Below are 24,222 nucleotides of genomic sequence, written 5' to 3'. Positions count from 1 at the left end.
CTATCAGCAGAGTCCCTTGGAAGTGGCATCGTTGCATACTTTTTATTTATTTATTTTGGTATTTATTTGGCTGTGCTGGGTCTTTGTTGCAGCACGTGGGATCTTTACATTTTGTCATGTGGGATCTAGTTCCCTGACCAAGAATTGAACCGGGGTCCCCTGCATTGGAAGCATGGGATCTTAGCCACTGGACCACCAGGGAAGACCCAGCACAATCAAAGATAAATAAATATTTTTAAAAAAATTTTAAGAGGAAAACTACTTTATGGGATAATCATAATGACTTCATGAGATATCAAGTGTGAAATTAAGCCCAATTGCACATTGTCTGGCACACAGTAAGTGCTCAATAAATTTTAAGTGTAATAGTCACTTAATAAAACTTAACTGAATTTTATCAATCCAAGAAATAACAGCGAAAGGAGGAGTGGTGAGGGAAAGGGAGGTAGAGGAAGGAATGCTTAGCAATGTCGAATCTTCTCCTGCCCCAAGTCCTCTTCACAGCCCCTGGGGAGAAGGGATGGTGCCCCTGCCCTCATCCAAGCTAGAAGGGCAAAGGATGGAGGTGCCTGCTGTTGGCCCTCTGAGCATCTCTGACATGAAAATATTTGACAATAAGGCTAGAGACATGTAGGGAGGATAATACAAAATGATTAACCCACTGGTGCAAGCAATTATTTTGAAAACAACTAGCTGGATTCTATTAAGCAACAGATTATTAAACATTCTTTTGAGAGTAATTGGTGTCGGCTTCCACAACATTAAGAAACTGGAAGGTCGGATAGGGATAGAGCAAGGGAAAGAGGAAGAGTTGGGGGAATATGGATATGCCCTTCCTATTCCTGTGAAATGGGTGGGGGGAGATGCAGGTCTGGGCGATGGTCCCCTCAACACAGAACCACCAACTCACAAGCTTTCGCTGAATGTGTTTTTTGGCAGCTCCCCACCCAGCAGCCATGAAAGCACTTTAGGGACAGATGAAGTATTTTGTGGAAGCTCTATCTTCCCTATAAGCACAAGTAATATCTCAATCTCACCTCTGGATTTGCTGGTCCCAGGGAGCAGCCCCAGCGAGGTGCTTAGAGGTAGGGTTTGAGGGTACACACCTGTTCCCCTTCACCTGTCAGTCAGTTCCCATCCTCCAGCCAGTGTGGCCAGGAGCCAGGATGCCTAGGTCAAAGCCCAGGACAGAAACTGACCAGACTGGTCCAGCTGCTTCTGTGCCTGCAGAACCAGGGAGGCCACGTTTGCTAGGCTGTCGTTGTTTAGTCGCTAAGTCATGTGCAACTCTTTTGCGACCCCATGGACTGCAGCCCACCAGTCTCCTCTGTCCATGGGATTCCCCAGGCAGGGATACTGGAGTGGGTTGCCATTTCCTTCTCCAGAGGATCTTCCTGAGCAGACTATAATTTGGAGCCAATCCATAGTGAGTTTTAAGAGGTAGTCGGGCTACCCGGAGGCACTATGGGAGACTTCATTGAACCTCTAAGCGCTGGGAGGTCAGGCCTTTGAGACAATGTATTGTTCAGTATCCCTGCCAGGTCCATGGAGCTGAAGAGCTGGAGGGCAGGCTGCCCAGGTTGATTGGCTGGGTCAAGAGATGGCTGTGACATTTCCACTGACAGAGAGGGTTTCCCCAGCTTTGATTTGTGTCTCCCCAGACTCCTTGGCAGGTGTGGTTTCCAGAGGCCCCAGCTGTTCCTGCAGCAGCCCCCACTGTGCAGGCAGAGCTGGGTGGGGTACAGAGGAAGGACCAGGGATCAGAGGGCTGAACAGTGCAGGCTGGAGACAGAAACCAGGCCCAGAAGGGCTTTGGCTACCCTGGGGAAGGATCGAGGGAAAGTCCCAGGCTATCTAAGGAGCAGAATGTCCCCCTGCACTGAGGGTCTTGACCCCACAGGCAGAAACAAAGGCCCAGCTGGGCACCCGTGGGCCGGCTCAGGATCGACAATTTTATTATGTAAGATTGGAACATGCAGACAGAGAGAAATCAAAGATGTTATAGAGATGGAAACCGCTGGCTAAAGTTGGCATGTGAGGGAGAGATCAGGACAGAAAGGCTGGGAGAAAAGAGGAGAGAGAGAGGGAGAAAAGGAGAGAGAGGTGAAGCAAAGAAGTGCATGGTTTTTTGGCCTTTCTTGCTTCATACTTTCTCTTTAGCAGCCAGGAGAACTGAGGCCAGAGATGGCTTTTATTGGAAACCCCCCTCCCCGTTTCTTACAAGAATTGCCCTCACCCTCTCTAACCTGCTGCAGGGAACACCTTCCTCAGGCACCAGGGTCAGGATGCTCTTAGCCACGCTGTATGGAGGCTGTAGCTCCCTGCCCAAGAGAAGGAGCAACCCCACACCCTCCAGCACCCCCTGGGCTGGGCTTCCCAGTGCCCAGTTCAGAAGGAACAAAGCCTGTTGCCTCTGAGGTTCTAACTGGTCCTCAGTGTGCAGTCTGTCTCTTTCTTACACACACACACACACACACACACACACACACACACACACGCTGGGATCCTCAGGGAGTCCTTTGTAGCATTAATAACAGCATCCCCCCAATTGCTACCCCCTCAGAGGCTATTGCACAGTCAAACCGGTGAGACAGGCATGAGGCACCCACCTACTAGGGGCCAGGGCTGGAGGGCTGGCACCCAGAAGAGCAGCTGGGCCCCCAGGGAGCTTAGAGTCAACTGTGGGAGTGGGCAGTAGGTTGGACCATCTCCGTGGCCATGCCTTAGGCCACGCATGCATGGCCAGGAGGCCCAGAGGTGGTCCGAGGAGGGAGGCCTGTGTCCTGGACTTGGTCTGAGCTCCTGCCTGTCCACTCCTTCCTTTTCCCTCCACTTTGCCCAACTTCTCTGGCCAGATGCACCGTTCACCGAGCTCCCTCTGTGCCCATGTCCACACGCACGACCCCACAGAGTCCTCCTGTCCTACTCCAAGTGTGAAAGAACCAGATACCCCTGCATCTCCCCATCCGCTCTTCTGGGCCTCTGCCCCAGCCCTCCCTCCTTTCTACCCCCACAGAATACTCATTTCTGCCAGCCACCTGCCTTTGGCCGTACTGTTCCTCCTTCTAGGGCTTCTGTTCCCCAGTCTCTTTTTTTATATAATTTTGAGATCCCCTGGAGGGGGGCACGGCAACTCACTCCAGTATTCTTGCCTGGAGAATCCCATGGACGGAGGAACCTGGTGGGCTGCAGTCCATAGGGTTGCACAGAGTCGGACATGACTGAACCATCTTAGCACGCATCCACATTTGTTTATTTTATTGTTTACTAGTTTTATTTTTGGCCGTGCTAGGTCTTTGTTGTTTAGGGGCTTTTCTCTGGTTGCGGCAAGCGGGAGCTACTCTCTAGTTGCGGTATGCGGGCTTCTCATGGCAGTACTTTCTCCTATGGCAGAGCACAGGCTCCAGGGCATGCAGGCTTCAGTAATTGTGGCACATGGGCTCAATAATTGTGACTCCTGGCCTCTAGAGCACAGGCTTAAAAATTGTGGCACGTGAGCTTAGCCATGGCATGTGTGTGGGATCTTCCCAGAGCAGGAATCGAACCCATGTCTCCTGCAGTGACAAGCAGATTCTTTACCACTGAGGCACCAGGGAAGCCCTGTGCACCAGTCTATCTGCATCAGTTCTGTCTAACAGGACCACCAAATTCTTCCCGAATCATCACTACCCTCTCCTCCAGGAAGCCCTCCAGGCTAATCTCACTGGTCCTTCCTTGACTTGCTCTCCCCACCCCTCATGTGAGCCTCTAGTTCATGGCGGATCCTGGGCTCCCCAACAACAGGGGGACCTGCAACTCTTTGGTGTGTTTCCCCACAGGATGCTCAAAACCCTTACCAACCAGATCCCGCATGGACCCCTGGTCTCTCTCATCTAAATGGAGCCCTTGTCTCCCTGTAGATTCTGAGCTCTGCCTGGGCCAGGATGAAGGTGAAGGTGAAGTCGCTCAGTCGTGTCCGACTCTGCGACCCCACAGACTGTAGCCTACCAGGCTCTTCCATCCGTGGGATTTTCCAGACAAGAATAGTGGAGTGGGTTGCCATTTCCTTCTCCACAGGATCTTCCTGACCAAGGGATCGAACCCAGGTCTCCCACATTGTAGGCAGACGCTTTACCTTCTGAGCCACAAGGAGGCCTGGGCCAGGAGGACTTCCTTAAAAATAAAAGGCAAAGAGGACTGTGTCCCCAGCACCTAGCCCAGTACTCCAAGAGCTGTAGGCATACAATAGACACTGAATTCAGTGGAGGGCATCTTCCCCCTCCCAGTCCCCAGTGAACGTTTATCTGTGCGCGTGGAGGTGCTATGGCGACAGGAGGCAGAAATGACAAGCTAGATGGATAAACCCCCCCGGCTGTGCATGTGCATTTATGACTCTGTGGCTTATCGAGTGCTACACTGTTGGCATCACTTAGTAACATTTAGCGATTCTGGTCCTGGCCTGTGTTCCATCCCCGATCCCCATAGCACCGGAGGCATTTGTCCATGTGTAAAAGCAGACAGCATTTTGTTCCATGAGGGGTTCTGGGCAGGGCTGGTAGGAGACATTGCCAGAGGGAGGTTTGGAGCTGAGCTGAGGACAGAGAAGCAAGAACCTTCTCAGAACCTGGGGTCTTGAAAGAGCAAGTCAGGGTGCTTTAGTCCCCAAGGAGGGGGCTGGGGAGGGTTTGGGGGCAGTCTGGGGCTCCCTGCCTGCCATTGTCCCAGTTCTGCTGGTTAAGAGGCAGGAATGGCCAGGAGAGGCAGAGGTGGCAGAAGACGTGGGTGAAAGGGAGTGGGCCAATTCTTGGCTCCATCCACGGGATCCCATCTCTCAATCCACATCCCTCCCCTCCAGCTCCCTGTGGGTGGGCGTGGGGCAGCTTTGGCGTCTTTCTCTCTAGGTTGCTGGGCCTCAGTGGTCTTATCATGAATGCTGCTGCCAGACAGTGAAGTTCTGGGCCTAGGCGGTGACACATGTGCACCCCTGAGAAGCAGAGCATCCCTAAGGGAGTCTCCCTCAACTGTCCCTAAAGTTGAGGAGGCAGGAGGCCTGGCTGGCTGACCCTGGACAAGTCACACAACCTCTCTGGGCTTGGCCTTCCTCTGGACCACGATGGAAAGTCAACGAGGAAATGCCTGTGTGGCAATAGACCTGACCCCACCAAAGCTCCTGAGTGGGACCTGCTGCTTTCCCCGGTGAGCTCCCTCCCCCAGCCTCCACTGTCCCCCTCACCCCCACCCACTCCTCTCCTTAATGCTGAGCGCAACAGGTACTTAAGACTCTCCTCTGACATGGAGCCTTCCCTGATGAGTTGGCCATGGCACTCTCTCCCCCAGCTAAAGCGGGGCTTCTCAAGCCAGCTATGGGGAAGAACCGCGTGGGTCTTTCCAGCCCATGACACTTGGGCTTGTTGTGCATGACGACCATGCAGCCTGTACCACATGACTCTCCTGCAGAGCTGGACAACGTCTGAACTGGGTCTAGACCCTGTTCAGTGAGATCACGGCAAAGACAACTTCACACCAACGCTTCCAGATGTCACTCTCTGTAGCAGTCTGCAGCTTCACACTGGTCCCTACCACTCTTAGAGCATCGCTGATCTAAAGCCCTCTTTGGAACCAGGATGCATAGCCCAGAATCCCTGGTTCACTTTTTAAGGGAGTCTGGTTGCCAACCAGCCCTGCCCCTGTGTGGCTCCTGTTGGAAGACAGTGCTATAGCCACTGGTCAGGGCTGCCAAGTAGGAAGAAGTAGGAAGAACCCCTGTCCAGGAAGGTGGAAGCCTTCCATCATTCAGAACCCTTACCACTTGGCAGGTCCTGGATGGACCTCTCCCCCACCTGTTCTTACTCATCAACCTGCACCTTATATCACCCACCAAGGTTGGAGGGGAGCAGGAACGGGGATGACCCTTGACACTCACAGAGCTCAGATGAGACGAGGGAGGCCCTTCCTCTGTGGTGGGCTCACCCCAGAGCTCATAGGACTTAGCCCCACGCTGGTTCTAGCCCTTGTCGCTGGGCTCACCCAAGATAAGGGAGCGCGACTTCTGCAGGGTCAGCTCTGTCTCCCACTGGAGGAACTGGACCGGGGGTGGGGGGCAGGCTGGCAGAGCCCTGCCCCCGGGCTCTGGGAAATGCTGCATCCATCCATGCCCTTCCTGTGCTGCTTGATCCCCAGCGTTGGCTGCACCCACAGGTGGCTGCCTGGCTGTGTCAGTACAGCAGTGAGCGGAAGGACCTCCCATCCGTTGGTCAAGAGGGGTCCTTCTCGCCAGTCTCCTGCCTTCAGGCTGAGGCTAGGAGGTGGGGGTATGACCAGTCCAAGTCCCAGAGTGAGATCAGGGCCTCTTCTTGTCCTGCAGACTCCCCCCTTTTGTCCTCCCATTCTTTTCCAGGGTTCTCCTCCCAGTAACCATCTTCCTTCAACACTCCCAACTTCCATGATAGGCCTGCAGGTGAGGACTTCCAGAACTGAGAGGGAGCTGCAAAACCCTCCAGCCCAGAGTTTCCCCTGCTCAGCACCTCTGACATTAGGGACTGGGTAATTCCTTGTTGAGGCTTCCCTGGTGGCTCAGTGTTAAAGAATCCACCTGCCAATGCAGGAGACACGGATTCAGTCCCTGGGTCAGGAAGATCCTCTGGAGAAGGAAATGGCAACCCACTCCTGTATTCTTGCCTGGAGAATTCCATGGACAGAGCAGCCTGGTGGGCTACAGTCCTTGAGGTCTCGAAAGAGTCAGATGTGACTCAGCCACTGAACAACAGCAACAGATTCCTTGTTGTGGGGCCGCTCTGTGTATCTGAGGATGCTAAGCAGCATCGCTGGCCTCTAACCATGAAATGCCGGTAGCCCCTCCTAGTGCGGCAACCCAGAATGTCTCCAGATAGCACCTCCTGTCCCCCAGGGGACAGAATTGCCCCCCCGTGGAGAGTCACTGGGTCAGTGCAGCTCTCTTTCAATTCTGGTGAAGTTTCAGAATCACTTGGAGAACATGAAAAACTAGAGTCACTCCCAGGTTTCCCCGCAGGCCCAGATCTCTAAGGGGAAGCCTGAGAAACAGAATTTTCTCTCTCCTGGCTTCCAGGCACCGGTCTGAAACTTCCGATTTTGTCTAACTCACTTCTTTTACAGATAGAGAAACAGGCAGGGCCATTGCCCATCTTATGGAGGATTATTTGGTTATTCCTAATCTCTGCCCTCGGAGAAGGCAATGGCACCCCACCCCAGTACTCTTGCCTGGAAAATCCCATGGATGGAGGAGCCTGGTAGGCTGCAGTCCATGAGATCGTAGAGTCGGACACGACTGAGCGACTTCACTTTCACTTTTCACTTTCATGCATTGGAGAAGGAAATGGCAACCCACTCCAGGATTCTTGCCTGGAGAATCCCAGGGACGGGGGAGCCTGGTGGGCTGCCTTTCATGGGGTTGCATGGAGTCGGACACGACTGAAGCGACTTAGCAGCAGCAGCAGCAATCTCTGCCCTGAATCTCCCTGCTGAGTGGGGTTGGGTGGTTCAGCAGCCCCCTTTAAACCACCCCTCATGGCCTTGGAAGGCAGTCACTTCTCCAGGGAAAAAAACAGCCTTGGACCCTTGAGAGGTTTTTCTCACGGAAATTAACTGCCAGCCGTCTGATGATTTCAAGCTGCTTCATGTCTCTCTCTTTTTTCTTTCAGTTTTTTAATTGTATTAGTTAATTTATTTTAATTGGAGGCTAATTACTTTACAATATTGTGGTGGTTTTTGCCATAATGAATCAGCCACGGGTGCACATGTGTCCCGCCATCCTGAACCCCCCTCCTGCCTCCCTCCCCACCCCATCCCTCTGGGTTGTCCCAGAGCACCGGCTTTGAGTGCTCTGCTTCATGCAACAAACCTGCCCTGGTCGTCTATTGTACATATGGTAATACACATGTTCACGTCTCTTTTAAAACGCAGCTTCTTAAGGGACATCCCTTTCCTGCCGACACCGAGATCTCCCTCACCTCACACTTGTCAGAGAGTGGGCCGAGCGAGAGCACAGCTGATAGTGGCACCTGCGTGGCTGATGTCTCCGCGCTGTCCCCAACACCTCGGCTCTGGCTCCCCGTGTAGCAGATGCCTCTCCCACCCCCTCAGGGATGGGCTCCTGGTGTCTGGGAGCGGCTCCCAGTTGAGCAGCTCCCAGGGGCAGGGGCTGGATCAGAGCCCCACTGCCCTGTGAGAACCGAGCTGCGCCCTTCCTGGGCCCCCAGCTGACAGGGCTGCCCTGGTGTCTACCCCTCAATTCCCGCTGCCAGCTCTCGGGGAGCCAGGCTAGGGAGCTAGAGGTCAAGAGGGCGAGGAAACCTGCGCCTCCTCTTTTGGAGGACTCGTGCAGGGTAGTGGGGGGGCTCATTGTGGGAGCTAAGGAGTGACGTAGCAGGGTGGGGCAGGGTGCAGCCTGAACCCAGGGCCCCAGGGAGAAGGCCTGAAGGCGGGAGCACCCAGGTGGGCCCCACTCCCTGAAGTGTGGGCAGGAGATTTTCCTTTCCATTTTTTTCCTCTCTGCACAACAGCAATTTAAGTTAATTAAATGTAACAATAAATTATTTCTCAATGGCCTAAAATAGAATAATCTTTCACTGTTCACCCCCTTTGGGGAAAGCACAGGCTCTTTGCTTTGAGGTTGTGGCTGTCCTAGACAGAGGCTATCGGGGGAGGAGCTGACCTGGGGCAGGATGAGGGGGGAAGGGTGGTGGGAGGGGCAGAAGTCCTGGGTCAGTTGAGAGCGCTGAGAAGGGGCATGGGGCATCACCACCCTCTGTCCCAAGTCTGGTTTCCCTCTGGCTAGTCTGCATGAATCAGAAAATGCACCCCACCCCGGGGGTCCCAGCTCTGCTGAGGTGCAGCCTGCAAGTCTAGCCCCCAGAGACCCCTCTACTTGGCACCTCTGCAGGGCAGAAATCTCACAATTGCGTGTGGGCCCTGCGCCTCCCCCGTATTGTCATTCTGTCTCTACAGATGTATCCCCTGTAGGCACACAGGTTTCCGAAGAGTTGATTGTGCATATGTTTTATTCCTGCACACCAGATCCTGATTTTTAAATCCAACAGGCGAGCCAGCTTTCTAAAGAAATCTTGATTTATGATCCCTCCTCTTCTTCATATTTAGATTTTCTTCTCTTGGCTTTGCTTTAAACAGGCTGTTACCTTAAAAACCACAGCTTTGATAAAGGGTCAATATCCAAAATATATAAGGGGAACCCATACAACTCAATAGCAAAAGCACCCCTCCAAACAAAAGTGAGCCCTGCAAATAATCCAATGAAATCTGAGAAATGCAAATAAAAAACACAATAGGTATCATCTCACATCTGAGAATAGGTATTATAAAAAAGACAAGGTAAGTGCAGGGGAGGATGTGGGGAAAAGGGAACCCTAGTGCACTGTTGGTCGGAATGTAAATTGGTACAGCCACTATGAAAAATAGTATGGAGTTTACTCAAAAAGTTAAAAATAGAGCTACCATATGATACAGCAGTTCCACTTCTGGGTGTGTATCCAAAGGAAATGAATCATTACCTTGAAGAGATATCTGAATCCCTGTGTTCACTGCAGCATTGTGTACAATAGCCCCTTGGACAGCAAACAGTAAGGAGATAAAACCAGTCAATTCCAAAGGAGATCAACCCTGAATATTCATTAGAAGGACTTAATACTGAAGCTCCAGTACTTTGGCTACCTGGTGCAAAGAGCCAACTCATTGGAAAAGACCCTGTTACTGAGAAAGATTGAGGGCAAGAGGAAAAGGGGGCAACAGAGGATGAAATGATTGAATGGCATCACTGACTCAATGGACAGGAGTTTGAGCAAACTCTGGGAGATAGTGAAGGACAGAGAGACCTGGCGAGCTGCAGTTTTGGGGGTCGCAAAGAGTCAGATACGACTTAGTGACTGAACAACAATACAATAGCTAAGATACGGAAACACAAAAGTGTCTGTCAATGGATAAAAGGATAAAGAAAATGTGGAATATTATTAAGGCATAAAAAGAAGGTAATCCTGCCATTTGTGATGGCATTATGCTGAATGAAATAAGACAAAAAACAATAAGTACCTTATGATCTCACATATATGTGGAATCTAAAAAATTCGAGAAACAGAGAAGAGATAGGTGATTGCCATGAGTGAAATGGAGATGTGGGAATGGGTGAAGGTAGTCAAAAATACAAACTTCCAGTTATAAGGTGAATACATTCTGGGAGTGCAATGGACAGCATGTTGACTATAGCTAACAATACTGTGTTGAGTATTTGAAAATTACTAAGAGAGTAGATGTTAATAATTTCTCACACACACACAATTGTAACTATGTGAGATAATGGATGTGTTAACTAATTGTGGTAATCATTTTGCAGTATATATATGTGTATTGAATCATCATGTATACTTTAAATTTATACAATGTTATATGTCATTTCAATAAAGCTGAGAAAGACCATAGCGCAATGCAAAGCAGAGTCAGGATGGTCAGATATTTGGGCTGTGGAGCCTGGGGACCCCAGAACCCAGGAGGAGTGGGCTTTCCTTCCTTGGCCAGCAGGCGGCAGTGTTCGCTGAGGGTGTTTTGCCACCGGCGGTCTCCAGGGAGGGCTGCAGTCTTGGCCTCACTGTGGAACCTGGGAGCAGCTTTTGGCCCCAAGTCAGGATCTGCCACAGTGTCCTGGGCCAGGGAAGGCAGCCAGGCCCAGGTTCTTCCCCCAGTTACTGAAGGGTCTCCACTGAGCTTTTGTCTCTTCCGCTGTCTGGGTCTGTCTGTACCTACAAATGATGAAACTGACCAGCTAGGACAAGCTGATGCTCAGGAATCCACCTCGGCACGCCAGGTCGGATGGATCAATCTCAGCCTGGTGTCTGAGCCCTTCCATAGGTGGTCTGTGCTGCCCCCAAAGTCAGGACCTCTTCCCACCCCACTCCCCCGCCTGAAAAGCCCTCTTTCTCCTTCTCACAGTCTGTGGCCGCTCTGCCATCCTCCAGCTCACCTCCCCAGGAAGCCTACCATTTCCTTCTTCAGGGAATCTTCTTGACGATTGAGGCCACACATCTTGTGCTTCCTGCATTGGCAGGTGATTCTTTATCACTGCTCCACCTGGGAAGCCCTTATGGGCACTTGTAGGAGTCACCTCCCCCAGGAAGCCTGCCCACACCATCGCCTTGTGAATCACAGAAAGCATCTCTTTCCTTTTCCTCCCTACCCTTCTGGTGGCCTACATCCTTATAATGCAGGTAAGAAAGAGGGTATTGCCCAGAGGGCCAAGGTGACTTGCCCACACAGACAGTGGCAAGACTGGGCTCAGAGCCCAGCAGAAGGGGGAAGAATCTCACTGGAAGACCACTCTCCAATGCTAAAGCTGTGATTCTGCTGGACAGCCATCTCAGTCCCTGGCCCCTAGGAGAGGTTTTCCTGGGGCCTCTGGGGCTCTCCCAGGCTGAGCATCAGAGGTTGTGAAGGGGAGGGAAGGCTGACCCCCTTCTCCTTGCTCCTCATGAACTTTGGAGAGGTGAGGGTGGCCCCTGTTGCCTCCAGTGGCCCTTCAGGACTCTCCCTGAAAGGTTAATTACCAGATCATCCCATCAAAGGAAATTGTACTTTTTTGTCCCTTAAAGACCAAACTGAGCCTCAGCAGCATAGTTATTTATGGTCTCTAATAAGCATTTTCTGGGTGTGATTAACCTTTATGCCAGAGTCACACTGGGAATTGGGGTGGCAGCTTCAATTCCAGCCACACTCTGCGCTGGTCAGGGGGTGGGGCATAGGCAGCAGCTGGAGCAGCCTGGAGCGGGCAGCTGTCAGCCCGCGGCCCGCCCACCCGCCCTCTCCACGGGCTCCTTCACCCCCCCTCTCCTCTGCATCCCTTCTTCCCATGCCTTGCCCTGATCTGTCTTCCTCCATCTTTCATCCACTTGAAAGACAGACCCAGAACGCCTGCTTACTGAACCCCAACATCCACCCAGCCACTAAAAACAGTTCAACTATACGTGCATGTGCGTGCGTGCTCCGTTGCTCGGTCGTATCCAACTCTTTGCAACCCCATGGACTGTAGCCCACCAGGCTCCTCTGTTCATGGGATTCTCCAGGCAAGAATACCGGAGTGGGTTGCCATTTCCTCCTCCAGGGGATCTTTCCGGCCCAGGGATTGTACCCAGGTTTCCTGCACCTCCTGCATCAGCCAGTGATTCTTTACCACTGAGCCACAAGCCCTGTAAAATAGGGGGCAGGAGACTTGCCCTGTCTGCTCTCTGGAGCTCAGGGCTCCTCCCTTGTCAGGGAACCCGTGTCATTTTATGTGGTGCTATGATTGAGCCACAGCATGCCCTCGGCCTTCCCAGAATTAACATTCAAGGTCTGGTTCCTTGGCGGGTGGAGAGATTTGCGGCTGAGGTGCGGGTTTTAATCCGGGGCCTTGGGCCTGCCAGGCGGGTGCAGGGAGGGTGAGGCATTACCTCGTCAGCGAGCTTAGCGCCTGCCAGCTGCAGATCCTCAGCCCCATTTTGGTTTTCTCTCCCACCTCACGAAGTCCTGAAAACTTGGTTTGTCAAAAATGGTTCTGAAAGGAGGAGCCAGCGCGGCCAGGGCTGATGACAGGGGCGCCCAAGAACGTGGTGGTTCTTAGGGTAAAGCCACTATTGGTGGCTTTGGGAGAGGATGACGTGTCCAGCTTGGTGAGGCCCAGGCCTCTGATGTGACCCTGCTTATCACACGTTCTGGCCATATTTTGGGGTGCTAGACTTCATTGAGCAGTGGAGGAAGCTCTTTACCCTCCCTGAAACTCGTTGGCCTTACATGCAACTTTCTTTTTTTTTTTAATTTTTATTTATTTGGCTGTACCAAGTCTTAGTTGTGGCCTGAGGGTTCTTTTTTGCTGGCCGAAACCCATGGCACGCAGAACTTCCCTGACCAGGGATCAAACCTGTAGTCCCTGCAGGGGAAGCACAGAGTCTTAATCACTGGACCACCTTTTAGTTGCGGCATTTGGGATCTGGTTCCCCGACCATGGGTTGAACCAGAACCCTCTACATTAAGAGCTCAGAGTCCCAGCCACTGGACCACCAAGGAAGTCCCTACACAACATTCTACATTTAATCACAGGGTCTCATGTCCCCCACCCTGCCTCATGTGTTTGTGGGCCCCAGATTAAAAACTCTCAGCTTTAGAAGAAAACAAGCAACATCCTTGAAACTTCAGGGGCCTGTCTGCCTGTACAGTGTAATACTTTCCTGTTGGCAGATTTGGAAAACTAGTGAATGTTGAAGAGGAGATCAGCGTTATGGTGGAAGGAAGTACACAGGAAAGCTCTGCACTTTTCACGAAAGTATGATTCAGGAATAAGCCAGGAGCGTGACAAACCCTTCCGCGGAGCCAGAGGTGGCTTAGATCCAGATTCTGTACAGAGCCGAGATTTCCTGAGAGGGGAAGTTGGTTGGGGAATTTCAAGAAACCTATTTCTTGGCATAATGCAAACCCAGCCCTCTTTGGGGAGAAAATGACTTTGTGAACCAGCGCATCCATGAGAGGTGAGGATCGGGGTTATAGGCAGTCAGCCAAGGACAGGCGTCATGCCGTGGCATTTGCTTTGGTTTCGTGATGAATCTGGATTTGCCGACTCCTTGTGGAACCCCAAGACATTAAGATTCGAGGCTAAGACCTTCTGGCTGGTGTATTTGCCATCTAATTAGAACCCTGGTGCGTAAGTGCTTTTCGGAGGCAATTCCGTGCATTTGGCACCAGTTTGAGCTCTCCGATTGCCAGGGTCTAGTGTGTGTATGGAGGGGACCTGGGTGCATGGATGGGTCACAGAGTTGCTTGGCCTTGGAGGGTCGGGGAGGATGCTGCCAAGGGGTGGGGCTCTGGGCCTGACGTTTGAGGGCTGCAGAGTTCACCAGGGGAAGGGGTGAGCCAGGGTGAGGAGTGGGCAGACCCCAGCAGGACCCTGTGTGCTGGGGAAACCATAAGTAATTCAGTGTGAATAAAACGTGGCGTGCTTTCAAGGAGGAACTGAAAGACCAAAGCACAAAGCACAGCTTCAGGCTTAGGATAGCGGTAGAATGCCAGGCAGCAGGGCTGATATTTTTATACAGGGTGTTAGCGGTTTCTTTAATTTGCCTGTGGCTGAGTTGGCTATGGGAGCCCCATTTCCATTCTGTGTGTGTGTATACATGTGTCCATGTTGGGAGGTGGCAGAGGCAGGGGTGAGTGACAAGCCAGGGCTAGGGGTCCCTAGTCCACGTCTAGAAGAGGTCTCTGGCCATCCCAGCGGAGTGGCCCTCCCCGAGGACAGCTCCCAGCCGGGTGCCCGCTGATTGTGCCCAGCAAGCAGGTCTGTCAGCATGGACACTGCTCTCTGCTCAGCCTGCAGGAGCCACTGGCGGGCCTGGTGGCCTCCACCTCTCTCTTGCTTCTGCATTTTTCACTTGGAAAATGAGGGTAAAGATAGTTCGCCCTCTCTCTGGGGACTGTGAAGTTTAATTACTGATTAATAAAGTGTTGGAAGTTCCATGGGGCCAGAGAGATGACTGAGTTTGTTCTAATCACTCCTGGGTCCCGGGAGCGAGTTAGCTGACCCCAGCTCTGTTGGTCGAGGCCAAGCTCTGGGCATGGGACGGGGGCATGGGGCAGGGGTGGGCTCGGAGCCCGGAGCTAGGCCCATTTAGAGCAGAAAGACCCTCGTGATGTGACAGGGGGAGTGTGCCCGTGAGGGAATCAACAAAGCCCCCCGCGGGCTCAGGCTCAGCCCTGAGGGGACGAAGGGGGCGAGCCATCAGGGTGGACGCGGGAGCCGGGGACTTCCTACCAGAAGCCGGGGCGCTGGGCAGGCCCTGACCAGGAGTGGGGAGTATTCGGTTCTGTCTTGGAACGTAGGGTGGGAGAGAAGGGATCAGGATCTGCCTTTGTCATCAGATGGGAGTGGGAAGGTGGGTGGTGCTAGTGGTGGGTGGGGAGAGTCTGGGCTAGTGGGTGGAGGCCAGTCTGGGGAGAAGATACATGAGCAACAAGGCCGGGACTAAGGTCAGGCAAGTGAGACATTTTTCTCAAGCATGGGATTTAAAAAGCTGCCTGAAATCACACAATCAAGATAAATAATATTTTAATGTTATCACTGATTTTTCCTTTTACCCCAGGTTCCAATAGGACCCAGCACTGGTAGTGAGCCTGCCTTAAAAAAAAAAAAAAAAGCTTTTTATATGTTGTTCATCATGGAATTTTTTGCATTGACTTGGAATTTTTTTTTAATGAATTAATTTATTTTAATTGGAAGCTAATTATTTTACAGTATTGTAGTGGTTTTTGCCATACATTGATATGAATCAGCCATGGGTGTACATGTGTTCCCCATCCTGAACCCCCCTCCCACCTCCCTCCCCATCCTGAACCCCCCTCCCACCTCCCTCCCCATCCTGAACCCCCATCCCACCTCCCTCACCATCCCATCCTTCTGGGTCATCCCACTGCACCAGCCCTGAGCATCCTGTCTCATGCATCGAACCTGGACTGGCGATCTGATTCACATATGATAATATACATGTTTCAATGCTATTCTCTCAAATCGTCCCACCCTCACCTTCTCCCAGAGAGTCCAAAAGACTGTTCTATACATCTGTGTCTCTTTTGCTGTCTCACATATAGGGTCATCGTTACCATCTTTCTAAATTCCATATATATGCATTAGTATACTGTATTGATGTTTTTCTTTCTGACTTACTTCACTCTGTATAATAGGCTCCAGTTTCATCCACCTCATTAGAACTGATTCAGATGCATTCTTTTTAATAGCTAAATAATATTCCATTGTGTATATGTACCACAGCTCTCTTACCCATTCGTCTGCTGATGACATCTAGGTTGCTTCCACGTCCTGGCTATTGAAAACAGTGCTGCGATGAACATTGGGCTACACGTGTCTCTCTCAATTCTGGTTTCCTCGGTGTGTATACCCAGCAGTGAGATTGCTGGGTCATGTGGCAGTTCTATTTCCAGTTTTTTTAAGGAATCTCCACACTCTTCTCTATAGTGGCTGTACTAGTTTGCATTCCCACCAACAGTGTAAGAGGGTTCCCTTTTCTCCACACCCTCTCCAGCATTTATTGTTTGTAGACTTTTTGATAGCAGCCATTCTGACTGGCCTGAGATGGTACCTCGTTGTGGTTTTGATTTGCATTTCTCTGATAATGAGTGATGTTGAGCATCTTTTCCTATGTTAGCCATCTGTATGGCTTTGACATAGAATTTAAAAATATGTTGCATTAAAATATGATGTATCTGACTACTAAGATTTTTGGTGCCCAGCCCCCACCCCTTATATTTTGCACCTGAAAGGAATGCCTTGCTCTCCTCACCTTAGTCCTAGCCCTGCCAGCAAAGGCTGCAAATGCTTGCCGGTGGCATTGGCCGCCACCTTGGCTTGGGTCTAAATTCGAAACTGGCTCACTGTGGGACTCGGACAAGCCCCTACCTCTCTCCCAATCCCATTTTCCTCTGTAAAATGGCTCAGGCTACTTCCAGATCTATGTGTCTCTGTCTGAAGTCCTATTGCAGGAATGGGGACTCCTTCCAGAGCCCAAGAGTGGGTCTAACACTCGGGAATGAATTGTCCAAGGAGACACATGCACTGAAAAAACAAGAGAGTTTATTGGGAAGGGACCCCCAGGCGGAGAGCAGCGGGGTGAGGGAACCCAGGAGAACTGCTCTGCCATGTGGCTCAGTCCCAGATTTTATGGTGATGGGATTAGTTTCCAGGTTGTCTGGGGCCAATCCATCTGACTCAGGGTCCTTGCTGGTGGCACACACGTTGTTCAACCACAATGGATTCCAGCAAGAAGGATTCTGGGCGGCCAGTAGGGCTTATGGACTGGTGTCTGTCTTCTGTCTCCTTTTGACTTTCTTGAATTCTTCTGGTTGGTGGTCACCTGTGAGTTCTGAGTTGTAAGATAACTCATGTAAGTGGTTACTATCTTGCCTGGACAGGGCAGGAGGTTTTGGTCACTGTTTCCCCTCATACTTCTGCAGCGAATTTTGCAGAACTGTTTGCAAATGGGTTGGGGCCGAGACCCCATGGAGGGTGGAGGGAGGTGAGAGAGAATCCCAGGGAGGGGAGACCCCAGGAATAAAGAGCAGGGAGCAGGGGTGGTGATGTGGAGAGGAGTCTCCCATGAGGCCAGGGAGACAGAGTTCTGCAGGTCACCAGGCTCCCATGTCCTGACAGCTGGGGGGGAGGGCTGATTACCATCCTTCCCTACCCCAAACCCCCACGTGCTTCTTAGCCCTTCACAAATCAAATCCCTAGGAAAACAATCGTCTAGCCTCCAACCCTTGACTAAATGAGAATCGCCAAGTTCAAATCATTCAACGTGACCTATTGAGTGCCTGTTGTAGACCTGAAACACCATGTAACCCATTAATGTATTCAGCAAATTTGAATGAAATGAATAAAACAAAATCCCTGCCCTCTTGGAGCAAGCTGTGCTGCTTCCAAAGGACTCCTATATACCCTGCATCCTGTAAGCCTGGGGAGATGGGGAGGCTATTATGCCAGTCTTTACAGGTGAGGAAACTGAGGCACAGAGAGGTCAAGTAACTTGCCCACGGCAACACAGCGAGACTGGGGCTGGACGCCAGGTGTCTTGACTCTAAATCCACAGGGAGGGTGTTGACCTCAAGGGAGGGAGCACAATGATTGTACGGGGGTGTTAGGTGAAGGAGGGTCAGCCCTCCAGGTGTGGAGACATGCTACTGTCCCCAAGTAGGCCGAATCAGAGTGATACAGAGTCCCCAGGGATGTAAGAAGCAGAGATTCTCCCTGGAATAAGGCACCCATCTTTCCAGACACATTTATCCCTTCACCTCTTCTTCCTCGTCAGGGACAGTCACACCTGCCCCACAAAGAACACATTTATCCCTTCACCTCTTCTTCCTTGTCAGGGACAGTGACACGTGCCCCACAAAGAATGAAGTATCATCGTGGATGTAAAAGGACTTGGTAGATGGTTCAGGCACAATTTGCAGTGACCAGTAATTAGCTGGACAGGGATGAGGGCCGGTGAGGCAACTCATTAAACCACAGGCCCTGAGCTCCTGCAACTGGGGAGGGAGTAAGGCAGGGAGGCATGCTCACTACTGGGGGGCTTCTGTGAGCCCAGGGGAGGGGAGGGGTGCTCAGGGGGCAGGTGGGAGGGTGTGTGTGTCTCTGTGTGTCTGTATGTCTGTGTGTTGGGACACAGCTCTGCCATCCTTGTGATCCCGTGAGGATGGAGGTGGCTTTCTCAAGCAGAGCCTCCCTGCCCTCAGGGAGAGAGTTCACCTCTGTCCCGGGAACCTGGGCTCCTGCTCTCACCTGCCTTCTTTTCAGGTTCCTCCGAGAGCAGGGCAGCCCCGGACGTTGTAGGCAAGAAGGAGACGGGGCAGGAGGGCAGGGAGGCTGGGTTGGTGGGAGAAGGGCGTGTGTCTGGATAAGATCGTACGGAGGAGGAAGGAGACTGGAGGCAGCAGGAAGTTGCAGCCCAGACTGCTCCTGGCGCGGTCTAACCGAGTCCCTCGCCTTCTGTGCCCACAGGCCCTTCTCCTCCTGGGGCTCAACTCCATCTCCGCCTCCCTCCAGGACCAGCATTGCGAGAGCTTGTCCGTGGCCAGCAACGTCTCTGGTGAGCATGCCCATCTGCCTCCTGCAAGGTTCCGGGTCCCCAGAGCCCCACCACCCATCTCCCCGCAGGGCTCCAACACCTGCACACGGCCCGCGAGAGGGCAGGGATAGCGGGAGATTCTTCTCTGGGGCTCCAAGCAATCCATCATTTGTCCACAGAGAGCCGTGTTGAGGAGGATCCTGAAGCTGGATGTAGGAGTGGTGGGAAAGAGAGCTATGATTAGGTGACAGAGGGGATTGGGAAAGGTGTGCCCAGGTGTTATCTCCTGGCTCTGGGCTGGAAAACAGGGGAAGACACCCCAGCCCTTGCTGCTGTGAGAATCAACAGAGCAGAAGGCTGAGCTGTGACTCAGGCGTCAGTGAGGAAGAGAGTCTGCTGTTCTGCTGCTAAAAATGCCCGGAGCAGAATATGTAGGGTGCTAACTATGGCTGGATGGTTGGATGGTATCACCAATTTAACGGACAAGAGTTTGAGCAAACCCCAGGAGATGGTGAGGGACAGTGAAGTCTGTAGTCCATGGGGTCATGAAGAGTCAGACAAGTGACTGAACAACAGCTATGAGCGGGGCACCGTCTGAGGTGTTTGAGAACAGATCTTCCTTGACTCACGATGGGGTAACATCCAAATAAACTCATCGTAAGTGGAAAATACCATAAGCCGAAAATGCATTGAATACACATAACCTAGGCATGGCTTAGACTCATCTATTTTGACATGCTTAGAATACTTATATTAGCTACAAATAGATAGCAAAACTATCTGACGCAAAGCCTTTTTTTTTTTAAATTAAAGTATTGTATGTCATTTACGGCATACTGCAAGTGAAAACCAGAATGGTTGTGTGGGTACAGAGTGGTTGTAAGTGCATTGATGGTTGTTTCTTCTCATGATCGCATGACTGTTTGGGGACTGTGGCTACTGCCACTGCCTAGCATCAGGAGAGAGGATTGTACCACATGACTAGCCTGGGAAAAGGTCAAACTTCAAAATTAGAAGTGTGGTTTGTGCTGAATGCATATTGCTTTCAAGCCATTGTAAAGTCAAAAAATCATTAAGTAGAACCATCGTAAGTCGAGACTATCTGTGTATTAACCCAGTTTTCACAATGACCTCCTGAGGCAGTTGCGGGTATATCCCTTTTACACGTAAGGAAACTGAGGCCTGGAGCAGTGCTGAGCCGACTTGAGCCCAGGAAGCCTGGCTTCCACGTACATCCCTCAGTAACGTACTCTACCCCTCCTCAACAGAAAGGACTGTAAATATTACTAATACTTGTATAATTTCACCATTTACAAAGTGCTTTTGTATAATTATCCTATTTCATCCTCACAGGAGTTTAAGATGCAATACTTTGACCACCTGATGCAAAGAGCCAAATCACTGGAAAAGACCCTGACACTGGGAAAAATTGAAGGCAAAAGAAGGGGATGGCAGAAAATGAGATGGTTAGATAGCATCACTGACTCAATGGACATGAGTTTGAGCAAACTCCGGGAGATAGTGGAGAACAGAGGAAACGCGTGCGGCAGTCCATGGGGTTGCAAAGGGTCAGACAAGACTTAGCAACTAAACAGCAATTTATGCTCATGAGGAAACTGGGGTGGGAGAATTAGGTTTGGGGGCTCCGGGGCCACACCTTTTCTAATCTGGAGTGTGGTCCCTGAACCCTCATCCTGACCCCTTTAACTAGGGTCCTGGTGATGTTGTTGCCCAGTGAAGATGGAGACGGGTACCTGAGAGTCTTTGAGGGAATCTTCCTTGGTAATTCCTTTTTCTCTGCAGGTCTCTCTGTGTGATTTAATCCAACTCATTAACTGAGCACCTACTGTGTGCCAGGACCCATGTTCCCTGGCAGAACAAAGGGGCTGACAGTCTGGTCTGGGGGTCAAGTCCATAAACCCGTGTGCTGTGAGGAGCACAAGAGGCGTGCAGGTGGAGAAACGGCTGCCGTGTGCTACAGGGAAGCAGGGAGTTTCTGATTCTGGGCCTGCGGGGAGAGGAGGACTCCACAGTGCCGAGCAGCTGCCCCCTAGCCTACTGTTCCCTCCCTGCTGGCGGGGGGAGGAGGTAGGGGAAGAATGGGACCTGGAGCACTATGTTCCCGTGCTCACAGTGGCGCTCAGTCTTGTTCTGTCTGCCCTAGGGGTCCCCACTGGTAGCCCTTGACTTCAGGGACGAGCATGCCCTTGAGTTCCTTGAGCCTCACTCTGTAATTGAAGAGTAGGATGGCTGATACCTCCCTCAAGGATCCACTGCAATTAAATGCACTACATTTAATGGCAATATTTCATAAACTGTAGACTGCCATACCACTACTGAGTATTATTTATTATTGTTGGTAAGAGCAGGCTTTTATTTATTTATTTATTTTTTTAGTTCTACTACTTTATTGCTACCAACCCATCTCCCTCCACCCTTGTGCACACATGCTCAGTCATGTAACCCCATGGACTGCAACCCGCCAGACTCCTCTGTCCATGGACTTTTCCAGGCAAGAATACTGGAGTGGGTTGCCATTTCCTTCTCCATAAAACAGGCTTTAAAAAGTGCTTACCTTGTAGCTGGAATGAGAGGCAGACACTGGCCATGAACTGCTCACTATAGTGGAGGCGGCAGGAAGGTTAGATCAGGGGTGGTGTGAATCTAGGAAGGCTTCCTGAAGGAGGAAGTTTCAAGGCGAGTCTCTGAGAGATTCTGAGCAGAGACTGGCAGAGAAGAGTCAATGTTCTGAGTCAAAGCTAGAGTTGACTGAGGACCAGCAGGTGGGTCTGGTGGAAGAACAGGGGAGGGGTGAGACGGGAAGGGCAGGAAGCCTGGGAAGATACTGACAGCCCAGAACATCTGGCTGCAAAGTTGATTAAGCTGGGCCCTGAGGAATGGGAAAGTTCTGGAGCAAGAGTCTGGAGCTCTAGACGAGAAAGCCTGGGAGGGAGGAGACCTACTCAGAGGCCTGGCCTGAGATGGAGCTTCTCCCTGTCCCAGGCCCCGCACACTGATGATGGGGGGGTGGGGGGTGGGCGGTGATGGGGGGCAGGTCAGTCTCCATTAACTTGCTTGTTGTGCTCCTGCACAGTGACATTCCTGAGCCCATGACGGTGTCATCAGTCCTCGGAGGCAGCGGGCCATGATGAATGTCATCCATTCCCTGATGATTTGTACCCCATGCCCCTGCCCCCAGCCCAGTCTGCCTGGCTTCAAGGCACGCAGTCCATCACCCTCCACAGCAGCCTCTGAAAACAGGCTATTTGTCTTCCAGCGCTAAGACCTACCCAGACCGATGGGCACTGGTAGAGACAGATGGTGAGGGTGGGGTGGAGGGACTGAGACAGATGGATAGGCGTCTGGCCTGGGGTGGCTGGCATTGAGCTGGGGCCCTTTGGGGGGCCTCTCACATGCCAGGAGCAGGGAGAAAGTGCGTCCCCAGGGTCAAGGCTCCATTATGTGGCAGACCCCAGACTTGGAAACGTATAAAATAATGGTATGAATATGATGATGCCAGAAAGTAATAGAATTATTGACCAGTGAACATCAGAGACACATGTAAATCATATTGCTGACAAGGACACAGGGTAATCCCCTGTCAGAAGGTCATGAGTGATAATAATAAATAATGATAGCTAATATTTACTTGGGCTTCCTGGCAGCTTAGTGGTAAAGAGCCCACCTGTCAATGCAGGAGACTTGGGTTCAATCCCTGGGTCAGGAAGATCCTCTAGAGAAGGAAATGGCAACCCACTCCAGTATTCTTGCTTGGAAAATCCCATGGACAGAGGAACCTGGCAGGCTATAGGCCATGGGGTCCCAAAGAGTTGGACACGACTTTGCAACTAAACAAAACAACAACAAAGATGTACTTAGTGGCTGTTACGTGTCAGACTCCATTCTAAGTGCTTTAATCTCATTCAGGCATCACAACAATATTGTTAGCAAGTATTTTTATCATCATCTTACAGATAGGAACCTACAGCTCAGAGAGGTTAAGTAACTTGCCCGAGCACACACAGTTACTAAGCACTAGCCCTAAGATTTGAATCAAATGGGCCTGATTCTGGACATTTGCACCACTATGTATATGGTCACCCAGAAAGGCATGGTATCCAGGGCCTGCTTGGTCAGTCATCTGGGGTGCAGAGTCACCCCTGCCATGTCCCATACCTATACTGGGTTTACACACAGCCCCCAATCTTCCTTAGGCCCTGCTATGTTCCTGACACTGTACTAGGTGCCAGGAATGCAAAAACGAAGAGCCCATAGGATAGGAGGCTCCCACGCACATGTCCTGAGGAATCACACCCCATACAAAGGCATCTTTCTATTCTGCCCAGTCGAGGAAGTCACAGCCCAATGACAAGATGGCTGAGCACAGAGCAAAAAACTCTACGCCCGGCTTCTCCCTGCCAGGTGACCCAGGCAGAGCCCTTGCCCATTTATCCTAGCAGCAGCTTCCCAGAAAGGGCAAGCATGTGTGTTTCAGAGGCTGCCCTTGGGCCACCTGCTGACCCCTCTGGGTGGCCTTGGCTGAGCTCTTCTCCTGGGCTTAAACCAAACAGGGGGCTGGGCTTCCCAGCCGCGCCTCCTGCCAAGTGCCTACCTAACTTGGCTCATTCAGAAGCCCCCGATGGGAGACTCGACACAACTAGAGACAGGAACTAGGTCCCAGTCTTCCTCGGAAGTTACCTACCATGGAAATATCTGCTGAGCACATCCAGCTCCTGAACACAATGGGAAGGGAACTAAATAATCCATCTAGGGGAAGAACCCAGTGCCCAGTTGTGCACAAGCTTTAAATAGGCTGCCTTCAAAGGGTTCTTACATTTTCATTAAAGCAGTTCCCTGAGGACTCTGACTCAGCTGGAGGGATACTGTTCCCCTCTTCTCTTCCCTCCATTCGCAGGATCTGGGGCAGACTGACCACAGGCCCCCACCCCCGCTGTGTCTGCCCTGGGCATGTGTGGGGAAGGAGGAAGATGTAGGACCAGTTTCACGCACTACCTGGCTCCACTCCCCTGTCTCCAGAAAAACTCTGAGGGATCTAGGTACCCCATGAATGAGGAGGTGAGCCACCACGTGATAGGAATGTCAACATCTCAGATACAGTGAGCACACACCTGCCTCAGGGCCTTTGGACTTGCTGTTCCCTCTTCCTGGAACACTCCCTCCCCACTCCCCAGCTATGCACAAAGTTCCCTCTCTCACTTCTGTTGGGTCCCTGCTAAATGTTAGCACCAAATTAAAATAGCTCTCAGTCTCTCTCTCTCTTTTTTTTTGCTTCTTGGCTTGTGGGAACTCTTATGGGATCTCAGTTCCCTGACCAGAGACTGAACCCTGGACCCTGCAGTGAAAGTATTGAATCCTAACCACTCGACCACCCTCCTGTCAGTCTTTATCTGTTTATGTCTATTGTTGTTGTTGTTGAGTCCCTAAGTCATGCCTGACTCTTTGAGACCCCAGGGACTACAGCCTGCCAGGCTCCTCTGTCCATGGCATTTCCCAGGCAAGAATACTGGAGTGGGTAGCCATCTCTTTCTCCAGGGAATCTTCCCGACCCAGGGATCGAACCCAGGTCTCCTGCATTGGCAGGCGG

At 51.5% G+C, this 24,222-nt stretch overlaps 1 protein-coding gene across 1 annotated transcript in view; it reads left to right on the top strand.

Moving 5' to 3' along the window:
* Positions 1-24,222, top strand: part of CRHR1 (corticotropin releasing hormone receptor 1) — a 52,045-nt gene that overhangs the window by 5,347 nt on the left and 22,476 nt on the right. The window contains exon 2 of the mRNA XM_065909398.1: positions 18,551-18,638. Within this exon, the coding sequence (XP_065765470.1) occupies positions 18,551-18,638 (88 nt within the window). The remainder of the gene's footprint in view (positions 1-18,550; positions 18,639-24,222) is intronic.

The sequence above is a fragment of the Muntiacus reevesi genome, chromosome 18 (genome assembly GCF_963930625.1).
Source record: "Muntiacus reevesi chromosome 18, mMunRee1.1, whole genome shotgun sequence".
Taxonomy (NCBI): domain Eukaryota; kingdom Metazoa; phylum Chordata; class Mammalia; order Artiodactyla; family Cervidae; genus Muntiacus; species Muntiacus reevesi.
Note: the sequence above shows the minus strand (reverse complement) of the source record. Positions and strands in the feature narration are given on the sequence as shown.